Consider the following 12,275-nt stretch of genomic DNA (forward strand, 5'->3'; position numbering starts at 1 on the left):
AAAGCGAGGAGCAGAAGGAAGGAGAGGAGCAGAAGAAGAGACGCGCGAGCGCGAAACAACAGCAGTCGCGACGACAGATGTTCGCGTCTCTCCCGGCGCGGCGCCGCGCTCTGCCATGCCGGCGAATGAAGCGTCGATTTGACAGCGAGAGAGTTTATTTTCACGCACGCGAGTTTCTAACGGTGCCGGGACGCTTTCTTCTTCTTTTTCTTCTTCCTCTTCCTCTTACTCCTCGTGCTCTCGGCGGATTGGAAGGCGCGATCGGCCGAGCGAAACCGAGCTCCGGGAAAACGGCGCGAGAATCGCGTCGCGTTCGTTCTTATCTTAGCGTCAGCCGAATTTGCAGTCGTTTCTCAGTGCGCGGGAGACAATCATCATTATTTATTTATTCGTAGCACCCACACACACGCATGTAGTCGCACGTGTTTAGTCGGGTCGTGTATTTATTTCTCCACGGTAGACTCGCGAATTAACCGCACGGCGCGCGGGAAATGGTCTGCGAAGACTCGTCTCGCAGCGACTCGCACTCGCGACGCCTGAATCGACGTTCAAAGTGCGACGGTGTGCTCGGTTGAGACTACAAAGGACGATTGTGACGCGCAACGAGAACGATGCGCGAAGACAGAAGGAAGAAAAAGCACTTGCGGAAGGAAGAAGAAACCGGCACTCGAGACACGCAGAGAGACGCCTAGCGAGTAATAGGTTACTAATCTTCCCCATCGTCTGTCTCAACGTTTATTAATAATAACTCATATATATGCATAATTCATACGTTACATTTCAAGACATCGTAACATTAATTTGGTAAATGATCTCGCGTCCGTCGTGCGTCGGCGCCCATCGTCTCGCGCGCGGCCACTCGTCGAGGACTCGTTGATGAAGAGCAGTGTGACTCGGAGCGCGCCGTTCTCGAGTGCGACGCGACAATGCGGTGCGTTTATCCCGAGACGACGACGACGACGACGACGACGACGACGACGAGAACGACGTGTGCGCGTTACGCGTACGTTCGAGAATCCGAGAAGCGATTATAAATTCGGCCTTGGTGCCTTCACACAGGCTCGCTCCGTTCTTGGTCAATGAGTAAAACGACGATACGAAGTTACAGATTAGCCTAACCTGATTCTAAATAATTACGAAATAAAGTCATTATGTCATCCTCACTTCTTCGTGTATCTGTCGATGGGTGTTCTCTCTTCCTCCTATCTCAACCTTCATCTCTCTCCTCTCGTCGCGAAATTCCCGCCAGGCCTCGCCGTCAGTGCACTTTCAGGCCTAGCACGGCGGCGAACAGGGCGAAGAAGAATCCCGCGAGCAGCGTGGTGCCCTTCAAGAGGATGAGGCCGCCGATCATCGTCGGTATCAGGGCGATGAATTTCAGCTTGTACGCCATCAGCAACGCCATCATCGTCCGGTCCATCCGTCGTTTGCGATTTCGCGGCCGATCTGGAAAACGCAGGCAACTCTGTGAACGCGGCTCAATGATTTCATGATCGAGTCTTCGATTTGAGCGAGAATAAGCGCGATCGACTCAGGAGTATGAGAGCCTCTGGTCGTTCAAATTCGTTTAATTGAGGAAACGCAATAGCGGCGGCAGCAGCAGCAGCAGCAGCGCCGGAGTGGCCGCTTGCAGCGCACTGCTGCTCAATATTCTCGATATTAATGCAGCTTCGCACGCGATACTACGACGTAATCAGTGCGCGAATGGAATGTGCAAGCCGCCGTTGCTGCATTGACAGTCGAAACGCGACAAACGGAACTACCCTTCGGCCACTCCACCCCCGGCATGGAGCAGCGCGCGAACGAAACGACGAGCGATGTTCACCGCGACAAATTTACCGCCGACAAAAGGCGGCGCGATATCTCGAAGAAGCCGTCGTAGGATCTCCACGTCGGCCGTTATACAACGGTACCGCTCATCATCAAGAGCGCTTCATCAACGCGCCCGCGCCGCGACGACAATTCGACACGTGGCGCGCGTCGCGTCTCCGTTAGCACATTTTTTTTCGAGCGCGCTCCCGCTGCAATGTTTCGCGACGCTCTCAATTAGCCGGGAAGCGGATGAGAGCCCAGCGCTCTGGATCCGTGAACGAACGCGCGATTACCTCGTTCCTCCGCTCCGGTCTTGGACTGCGCGTCCTGCAGCTCCACCTCGGACAGCTTGTGTTTGCTGACGTTGCCGTGGGTGGCGAGAAGGGGTGAACTCTCCGACATGACCTTGCCGTGCGTGCGTTGTCTGAGGACCCTCTCGTCCGCTGCGACATCCCCCTCGGTCCCGTGGCGTTCCTCCTGCGGCGACTCTGTGCACTCCGTCGTGAGGCAATTGAGGATCAACAGAATCGCGACCAGGCTAACTCTCGACAGCATCTTTCCTCGCGTTCATGAAGAACGGGCTCACGCCGGAAGTCCACTGACGGGATCTGCCCGCGGTTTCCTCCAGATCGTCCCTCTCCCTCTCCCTCTCTCTCTCTCTCTCTCTCTCTCTTGCTTTCTTTCTCTCTTTCTCTCTCTCTCTCTCTCTCTCTCTCTCTCTCTCTCTCTCTCTCTTGCTTTCTTTCTTTCTCTTTCTGCTCTCTCCCCCTGCTCTCTCTCTCTCTCTCTCTCTCTCTCTCTCTCTAGCTTTTTCAGCAGAGACTCTGTCACATCGTCGAGCCACTCTCGGCACGTCGTCCGAGTCACGGAGCACCCCCGGCGAGCGTTTCCTCGAATCGCACAGACATCCAAACGCAACGTCGATGGGCACTTTTTGCCGTCTTGGGGGGTCGTCAGGTGAGACAGGTGACGAAAGAGCTGTGGCTGTCACGCTATCCCTGACATACCTCCTACGCTGTCGCGTCCTCCAGCCTTTCTCGTCCGAAGCGGCAGCTTCTCCCAATGGAAACCTCGAACTCGTCACCACCCGCGCGAGCGGGCACGCCAAGGTGGATGCGGGCGGACGTGCACGTAAGTGTATATGTTCACGTGTATATGTGCACGTGTGTGTGTGTGTGTGTGTGTGTATGTGTGTGTGTACGCACGTGTCTGTCTGTGTGAGCAAGTACAGACTCGCGGAAGGCGAGTCAGCAGCGAGAGGGAACGAACGGTGCAACGAACAACCGCGGACTAACCGATCCGCCGTTGATTCCGCGACGACAAACCCGAGCGGACGTCGCGGATACCGGCGGATACCGGCGTCGGGCACGCTTCAGTTGCCGGGAAAATCGGCAGTCCGTGAAAAATGAGCTCCGACCGGCTAGCCGGCGATATATACGCGCGCGGTAAACACTATGATCCAAATTGTCAGTACCGATATGTATATGTCAGGCTGCATCGCGGAACGGTACACGCGCGTATGCCGCCTGTCGTGTGTGGATGAGGGGGCTCCCGCGGGTGCTTCCGCCAAGAGAAAGGGAGTTGGAAGGCCTGCCGGAGGAGCCCGCCTGACGAGGCCGACGTAGCAGGGAGAGGAAATGATCTTGTTGGACACCACGATGACGAGAGCGACGTTCCGCGATGGTCCGCCGACGGACGTATGCTTTTCCGCAATTACGCCGCTTACGGTGACACTCGGACGACGAGGACACGACGCGGATTGCTTTTATTCGCACTGCAAGTCCTCCGCGTCCTTTTTACCTGCGACCGCAGTCCCTACTGCTTTCCGCCTGCTCGGCAGGGGAAGAGGCAGCGTCCATAAAGGAATACGTTTAAGAGGGAATATAAATATTTAAGTAATTTAGATCAATGAGATTTTTCACAATCTCGTCCTCAGTGACAAAACTTATCACCGCACCACATTTTGTTGTTGTTGTTGTTGTTGTTATTATTATATCAGTATTTATTTGTTGTTGTATCGTTGGTTAGGAAAGAAAAGTTTGCCTTCCAAAGACAAGACTTTTCTTTCTTAATCAGTGATGTACCAAAGCGAACACTTGATCTACGAATAACAGACTAAAAGGGAATACGGTTTGTATAATCCGTAGCTAAATAGAAATTGCTAAGAATAAAAAAGACTTGTATTACGCGGGTATTCTCATGTGGGCGCCCCTATATATAATATAATATATAGACGTGCCGGCTCGTATATACTCGGTCGCGAAACGGTTTGCACACTTTTTAACGAATAAAGTTGCCTCGATGCTTCGGGAATTGTCACAAGTACGAGCTCTTGCTGACGTGCGTGCACAGCAGTCGGTTATTACAAGAGTTCAAGTGGCAATATATTCCTGTCTCCTCCGACATATTACGACCGCAACGAGGGATTTAAGAGAAACGTTATCGTCTCCATCAAATTCCAATGCATCGGATGAAAGCACGATTAAAGACACCTACATCGTATATTATCAGCTTCATTCCCGTCGTAACCGATTACCGCGCGTGCATATCAGCAATGCGGTGCTTTGAATCGTGACATCGCAAAACCGCACCGCGACCTCACTCGAAGCGTTTCGCGAGCGGACGTACCTGCTCCTGCGGATCTACTTTTTTTTTTTTCAATTACGTGTACGCAAGTACATTTGCATTACATGTGCGTGCGCGTGGTCTCCTTATGTCAAGGTTGCTTAATTTTCACTGTACAACTCCGCCAGAGAAAAAGAGACGAGAGGAGAGAAAAAAGGAAATGTTGAAAGGAACTAATTCCGCGGCCAATCGCTTAATCCATCCGCGATTGAATCGCTGGTCGATGAAAGCGCCCGGCGCGGCACGATGAAAAGAGGATGAAACCATCGTCGCGTTTCGCTTGATTCCGACGCCGCTGATAAAAAGCAGCTGAAAAATACCGATTAAATCCGCTTTCCCCCTCTTCTCAATGCATCGGAGCATCCTGCTCTCGCAGCGGCGCACTGCGCCACATCCTGCTTTCTGCTACACATTTAACACTGCCTCGTCCGAACATACTCGAGACGCGCGCGCGGGTTCCGCCTGAACAGGCGATCGAATGTTGCATTTCGCTGTAACACTCGACTGCGACTTCATGCGCAATTGAACGATAAATTCTCCACAGACGACTCGCGCCCGTAGCCGCGAGAGAAGAAAATTAGAAATCTGCGCGCGTCACGCCGCCGAGATCGACGACAACGACGACGACGACGACGACGACGACGACGACGACAAGAACGCCGCCGAACGATCGCGTTGGGGATTCATTTTTTAGTTACGCTCGGCAAACATACGGGCCGCTAATAATAATGTGGCGGCTGCTTCAAATGATCCTTGCAACATGCGCAGCAACAGCAGCTGCAGCTGCAGCAGCAGCAGCAGCAGCAGCAGCAGTGCGCAAGCAGCGGCGTCAGATTTCCCTCTTGTTGCGATTAAACACAGCTTGCGTATCTGGGTATATAGGTTTGAAATTGTTTATAGGCCTCGGCATATAACGCCCATGCTCACTTTCCATTCGCGAGCTTCGCCAGCAAACCGCCAAGTTTCGCCGCATAGTGAGCCACGCTGAAACGTGGCGGGCGATATTAATCGCCATTTGATGGATCGTCCTTCTCCCGATCTCTTCATCAATCCACCAAACGGCGGCAGAATTCAGGACGCCGGTCGATATTGATCTACAAAGCGAGACGACGTGTCACGTTCTGAGTGTAAAAACGGCAGATTGCAATCGGGCCGAACGGACGATTTCATTCGGTTCATTATGGCGCGTGATCGTACAACGCGATCATTTATTCGCGCGCGATGATGACGCGGACGCACGTGAGTGATTTACGGTGAAATAAATTTGCATCAGCCGAACGGACGCTCTGCTAATGGCTCTCTCGCGGCTCCGGTACAGTGCGAGCTCCGCTAAAAAAAGAAAGAAAAGCGAGAGAGAAACATGGGAAGAGAAAGAGCGACGCGCGAGCGGTGAAAACGCGGCTGCTGCGAAAACAATAACGAATCTGCATAATTAGCGCTCGAGATACGTGCCGGATGCTCGCTAGATCGATGCAAACGCGTGGTGGGCGCACGTGCGAACATTCTCATTTGGAATCGGGGGGGAAGGGGGTGGGGGAAGGGGCGAGCGATTTATACGGCGATTTACAGCGAGGCGCGCTGTAATTTCCAGCAGCCGGCGCTCGCGCTCGCTCGCGCTCGCTCTGTGATCTTGTCTGCTCTGAAAATCACGACGTGCGATCACACGTATCACACCATTCCTCCGTCCGTCGAACAAGCCCGATATTTAACAGTGATTATCACACTCTCTCCGTGACTTTCTTCATCCCGCCGAGCGGCGCGGCGATACGGCGTCGGGGCCCATTTCACGAGAGATAAACCTATATATTTGCACATTCTCGGAGGAAATCTGATTGCGTGCTGCTTGCATGCTGCTACCGAGCTCGTTTCCTCTCTTTTCCTCCTCCTCTCCGTCCTTCTTCTTCTTCTTTATTTTACTCCGGTTGCTCTTCCTCTTCCGCTGGACGAGGAGCATCGCCGCGTCCGGCGCGGCGGCGAACGGCCCGCCCGGGTCGCCATTTTGCCGCTCGTGCAACGAAATATTAACGCAATAAATTGTTTCATCGGTCGCGCGTTTTTAATTGCAAGCGCCCGTCGTCCTTGGAGCCCGGCGGACCGGCCAGCCGAAGACAACCCATGCCGGTCTATTAGTCGAGTTCCTCGTGCGTGAAGCCGGCAACCCACATATCGGTACGGTAGTTTTATTCATGTGCCACCTAGATCTATTATTTTATATTCCAGGAAGGGCAGAGCAGGGAGGGGGGACGTAATTTCACTGTTTCCTCCGTGGACTCGAATCCCCCAAATGACCGTAGCCATGGTAAACGCGGGGAGCGAAGGGGAGCGCGCCGGAAGGCGAATTGAAGGGTACGTACACGCTATTAACTACTCCCCTCGGCGCGCACGCCTGCTAAATCACTGTCGTCGTACGTACGCAGAGTGTCGCTTCTTCTTCGTCTACCCCGTGGCTGCCCTCCATAAGCCGTTTTGCAGGTCGATTCTTTCGCGACGAGCGTCGGCCGCGGAGCGCGGTGTCTCTCTCGCATTTGGTCGGCGAGCTCAGTCGCCGGTAATCACGCGAATTTCGCCGGCCTAACGACATTGTTCCGCGGAGTTGTTGACGTGAAACCGCCGTGATTACCGTTATCACCGCTGCTATAGCCGTGATCCTGATTCTGATGAATAGCGGACACTTACAAAGGAGGAGCCCGTCATTAGCGGCAAAGCGCGGCGGAGGGCCGGGTGAAGTAGTTGAAGTACCACGCGGGCGCCCGCGTTGCTGCGACGCGTAACGGTATCAAATCGCAACCCCCCCGCAGCGCCCCTCTCGCAGCGCCTTCCGCCGATTTCAGCGATGTCGATCGGAAGACAAGCGCATGGACAAAAAGGTTTCAGGTAGAAACGTTTCTCCTTCGATGCGCGATACACACATTGATCACCGCGATCACCGCCGACAAACCCCGAGGCGATCAAACTCCCCCTCTCGCGCTGCTCCACCGCGTTTTCGCGAGCCGAATTCAAGCGCGATTACGAAACGTTCACGTGACTCGGCCGCTAAATTCGCCCCCGGAAGCGCGGCTTCGATTCGCATCGTCACTACATTGTGCCGCAGTTTTCCGCGATACGAACGGGCCGTAGGTCGCAGCCGACGACGTAGGCCTGGCTGGCCAGAGAGAGCCAGCGTCGTGTTCTCTCTTGGTCTTGGCTCTTGGAGCCGTGTAGCCACTCGGGTGTGAAACGAACGTCGATTGATGATAGACGCGGCGCTCGTAGACTCTCACGGACGGTGGACAATGACGGCGAAGACGCTCGGTGCCGGCGGCAGGGGGGAAGGATCCGCAGCGATCCACTTACCCCGGTCGAAATAATCCGCCGGGGGAGAGCGATACACCCGGCTTTCTTCTCTTCTCTTCTCTTCTCTTTTCTTCTCTTCTCTTCTCTTCTCTCTACCGAGGACGAGCAACGCGCGCTAGACGGCGTCCAATGATCGCGGCAGACCGAGCCCGCGAGCTACGGGAGTGGACGTTGGATCCTTCGTCACGCGTCAGTTCCAAGTTAGATGGTGGTCTCCTCCTCTGGTGTTTTCACGATTTCACTATATAAACTAATGGCTCGGGCTGGTAGGAATGCCAGTTGACATATTATCGGCGGAGTGGCCGGTACGGACTCGGGCTTTCGCAGGGCTCGGCCGCGGTGAGAGAACGCGCGAGAGGGTGTGTGTGCTGTATGAGAGGCTGCGGAGACAGGTCGATAGATAGATAGATTTAAGGCAAAAAGGGCAAAGAGAGACGAGGACGGAGGAGCGCGTAGATGCTGAAGAGATGTTATTGCCGTACGTGCTGCTCCTGCTGCCCGCGCTAGTCGCAGCGCAGACGGGCTCGCAGGCTACGAAGACGCTGGCCCGGCGCGACGACACCTCCGGGGGTGCTCTGGACTTGATCGGCGAGAGTTTTCTGGACGTCATCGACACGTTCCTGCCCGCCTCCAAGTCGCACACCGCGGAAGGTACACCGAGCTCAGTAAATAGTTACAAGCACTTTGCGCACCCTTGTTATGCGCGTGTTCCTTGTTTTTTTTTCTTTTTTTAATATTGCGCTACGGCTTCTCGCTTTGTGAAGGAAGAGTTTTAGATTTTGTTTTTTTTTTGGTTCGCACGATTCGATAAAGCACGCGTCATCTTTCGACGAAATCACCACGTTGGTGATTAATCATGAGATTTGGGAGTTGATTCCAAATGAAAGTTTCGGATATATAATAATTTATATTATTCATATATACGTTGCCTGAAGAATAAAAGCTTGGCAAGCAAAGATTTTTTTTTTAATCTTCCGAGTCCGAGAAGAAGTCAAAAAGACAAATCGACGCGCGGATACTTCGACAGTTATCTTGACAGTTATACCGTAACGCAGGATACGATAGTGAACGAACGCGGAACGGCTGCGGAACACGGAACAACGAAGATCGCGTGTTAATCAAACGGCGTTAAAGGAGCGTATAATGGCGAGCGCAGTTCATTAGGTCGTAACGTCATTTTCGTGTTGCCGCACGCGTAGCCTCCCGGTGTAAAAACGTATAAGTGCTTTCTAGCCTAGTTAATTTTATTAACTTCCGCGCGCGCGCGCGCTCGGCAGTTGTGCCTAATAAGAAAAGCGCACTTCGACGGGGCCCGCTAGCGCGCAACCTGCTTTTCGAACGCGAGATGCTATTGTAAGATAATATAATATTTTTAAACCGATATACGCAAGATATAATTAATAGAACGTTACAACCGACGTTGACCGAGAATATATCGAACACGCTCCTTGTTAAATTGTGCCAATTATAATGTCATCCGTTTCATTACGAGGGCAAAGAAGGACGTTGGTCGATTTTTATCTTATTTCCATTATTTGCGTAAAAAAATGTGAAATGTGTAGCGTAGTGTAGGATGTGTGTCGGGTGTGCACTTTGGTGTAGATTTCTTTTCACATTGCATATATAATTTTTCATGCAATTAAATTCAATGTTACTTTCTGCTTGTCGGTTGCAGAGCATAGGCGAAAGAAATTCAAGCTAAACAAGTACGTTCTACCGTTGATCGTCGGTTTCGTGCTGATCAAATCGATTCTGCTGCCCATCGCGTTGAAGGCGCTGGCTGTCCTGAGCGGAAAAGCGGTCGTGCTGAGTCTGATGAGTCTGATACTGGCGGCCATAGTCGGGCTGAAGAAGGTCGTCCAGAAGGAGAGTCATCACGATAACAACAAGTACAGACGACAGGACATTTTTGATTTCATGGAGGAGGCGCAGGAATTGGAACCCTACAGATACTACAAGGAGCGCCGTAGAAAGAAGTGAAAGAGGAATTAGAGGCGCCGGATTATAGAACTTTTTTTTTCTTCCTCTTCTAATATGGTTCCTTGACGTAGTCCTTATAATTTAAGTGAACGTTCCATTTTAACATAAATATAAGAGATAAGCGAGAAGAGGAGATTCGCATTACGTCGAATTAAGGATAACATTTAGTAATAATTTGCTCTGTACTCGTTTATATGATATATTATTTATATTTATTTGATTTACTAACAAATTTATATTTATCACACGTAGATAAATATCATAGAACTATTACAAGATCATAGCATGTAAATATGATAAAAGTGAGAGATAAACGTGAGACAGAGAGAGAGAGAGAAAGAGTTTACAGAACGTCGTTACGGTAAAAGTTTCCTCGAGATTAACGTCAACAAAGTAGTGTTTTACGATGGAGCTAACTTCTTCTGCACACATGGCGGTAAACCGCTAGGCATTTGGGAAAGTCATGAATGCATGAGCAACATTGTAAACATGACAATGCAAAGATTATATATATACATATATATATATATATTTGGCCGTTTATTATTATGTTCAGGCGATAGCGAATACGAAGTAGAAGGAAATCGTTTTTTCAGATGATTCATCCCGCGCAGTCACATTTCTCCGGTGTGATGTAAGAAAGAGAGAAAGTATCTTGATTGCGCACGAGGAACTAGCCTGTGCAAAAGAGCGGTGTGTTTCTTTTCAAGTGACCGTGAGAGCTGAATTATCTTCACCTGTGTGTAAATACACGTTCAATAAATGTCTCACCCTCATAATTACACAGCGAATGGATTTTGTAGTCAAAATGCAGACTATCATCAATCATTAATTCGAAAATAAAACACCCCGCGAATGTCGCAAGAAAATTGTTCGAATGTTGCAAGAAAATTAAATTATCGTTTTTACATTAAATCATGCGTGCGTAACTTGTTCGGTTTACTTCAGTGTTTGGCAAAGTAATGGTGCATTGAGATCAATGATGCACTGGACGCGACAGAGAAGACGTGGGAGAAAGCGAGAAAGGATATTACGTCACATTCATGTGAGGAGGTCAAAACGAGAAGAAATGAAGACGAAACTGAGATCGGGACTGACCTGGATATAAAACTGGTCGTCGACCCTTGGTCCTACACAGTCTTCGTGCCTTAAAAATGCCCTTCAAATATTTCTCTGCTCTGTCATCATTCGAATCTTCCGATTTATTTTATATCTTTAGATATAAATTTGATGTACAAGAGAATATAATATATAAAATAAAATTTGTATAATATAAAATATTTTTCATTCATATGCGTTTAAAATTTTAATCTTTATATATATTATATTATGCGTTTGTATTATTTTATATCATGTTACACTGTAAAACATATTGTATTGTACATAAAATATACTTTATATATTATATAATATTACAATAAAATATACTAAAAATTAACAATAAAAAAGTATTTAAATATGAACTTACCGTTTTATTATTTATCTTACCCACTTATTACGCGTTTCTTACACCTAAATATTCAAAATATCTAAAGTCCTTCAAATTCGGGATAGCTCCTCGCTCATTATATTCTCCTGATACTAAAGTGTAAAATTTGCATAAAATAGAAAATCCAAGATTCAGAGTTTTAGCAGATTTGTATCAAGAACACATGATGACCGAAGAGGTATTCCGGATTTCTGGCGGGAAATTTGAAATTTCTCGTTTTCCCAGTTTTCGCACTTTGTATTAGGAACACATGATAACCGAAGAGGTATTCCGGATTTCTGGCGGAAAATTTAAAATTTCTCGTTTCCCCAGTTTTCACACTTTGTATCAGGAACATATGATGACCGAAGAGGTATTCCGGATTTCTGGCGGAAAATTTGAAATTTATCGTTTTCCCAGTTTTCGCACTTTGTATTAGGAACACATGATAACCGAAGAGGTATTCCGGATTTCTGGCGGAAAATTTGAAATTTCTCGTTTTCCCAGTTTTCGCACTTTGTATTAGGAATACATGATAACCGAAGAGGTATTCCGGATTTCTGGCGGAAAATTTAAAATTTCTCGTTTCCCCAGTTTTCACACTTTGTATCAGGAACATATGACGACCGAAGAGGTATCCCGGATTTCTGGCGAAAAATTTGAAATTTCTCGTTTTCCCAGTTTTCGCACTTTGTATCAGGAACATATGATGACGGAAGAGGTATTTCGAATTTCTGGCGGGCAATTTGAAATTTCTCGTTTTCCCAGTTTTCGCACTTTATATCAGGAACATATGATAACCGAAGAGGTATTCCGGATTTTTGGTGGAAAATTTAAAATTTCTCGTTTCCCCAGTTTTCATACTTTGTATCAGGAACACATGACAACCGAAGAGGTATCCCGGATTTCTGGCGGGAAATTTGAAATTTCTCGTTTTCCCAGTTTTCGCACTTTGTATCAGGAACACATGATAACCGAAAAGGTATTCTGGATATTTGGCGGGAAATTTAAAAATTGCAGAATTTCTATTTTCCAATTTTGATGCTATCAAAGTGGC

General features: G+C 49.1%; 2 protein-coding genes across 2 annotated transcripts; one reads left to right on the forward strand and one right to left on the reverse strand.

The window, feature by feature from the left end:
- Nucleotides 1-985: 985 nt before the first annotated feature.
- Nucleotides 986-2,454, reverse strand: LOC105192498 (uncharacterized). Its single transcript, XM_011156672.2, has 2 exons — nucleotides 2,106-2,454; nucleotides 986-1,446 (listed from the first exon to the last, which is right to left on the reverse strand). The coding sequence occupies exons 1-2, from the start codon at nucleotides 2,365-2,367 to the stop codon at nucleotides 1,259-1,261; spliced, it is 450 nt and encodes a 149-aa protein (XP_011154974.1). The 5' UTR covers nucleotides 2,368-2,454; the 3' UTR covers nucleotides 986-1,258.
- Nucleotides 2,455-8,057: 5,603 nt separating this feature from the next.
- On the forward strand, nucleotides 8,058-9,766 carry Osi13 (Protein). The gene is made up of 2 exons (XM_011156685.3): nucleotides 8,058-8,421; nucleotides 9,446-9,766. The coding sequence occupies exons 1-2, from the start codon at nucleotides 8,238-8,240 to the stop codon at nucleotides 9,748-9,750; spliced, it is 489 nt and encodes a 162-aa protein (XP_011154987.1). The 5' UTR covers nucleotides 8,058-8,237; the 3' UTR covers nucleotides 9,751-9,766.
- Nucleotides 9,767-12,275: the final 2,509 nt, after the last annotated feature.

Source organism: Harpegnathos saltator, unplaced genomic scaffold (genome assembly GCF_003227715.2).
Source record: "Harpegnathos saltator strain DR-91 unplaced genomic scaffold, Hsal_v8.6 scaffold75, whole genome shotgun sequence".
NCBI lineage: Eukaryota > Metazoa > Arthropoda > Insecta > Hymenoptera > Formicidae > Harpegnathos > Harpegnathos saltator.

What these genes read in the sequence shown, in the direction of transcription:
- LOC105192498 (XM_011156672.2), bottom strand. Translation starts at nt 2,367, where the DNA reads ATGCTGTCGAGAGTTAGCCTGGTCGCGATTCTGTTGATCCTCAATTGC. An exon ending in GACCGGAGCGGAGGAACGAG is followed by an intron (nt 1,447 to 2,105) that starts GTAATCGCGCGT and finishes TGCGTTTTCCAG; the next exon opens with ATCGGCCGCGAAATCGCAAA.
- Osi13 (XM_011156685.3), top strand. Translation starts at nt 8,238, where the DNA reads ATGTTATTGCCGTACGTGCTGCTCCTGCTGCCCGCGCTAGTCGCAGCG. An exon ending in CAAGTCGCACACCGCGGAAG is followed by an intron (nt 8,422 to 9,445) that starts GTACACCGAGCT and finishes TGTCGGTTGCAG; the next exon opens with AGCATAGGCGAAAGAAATTC.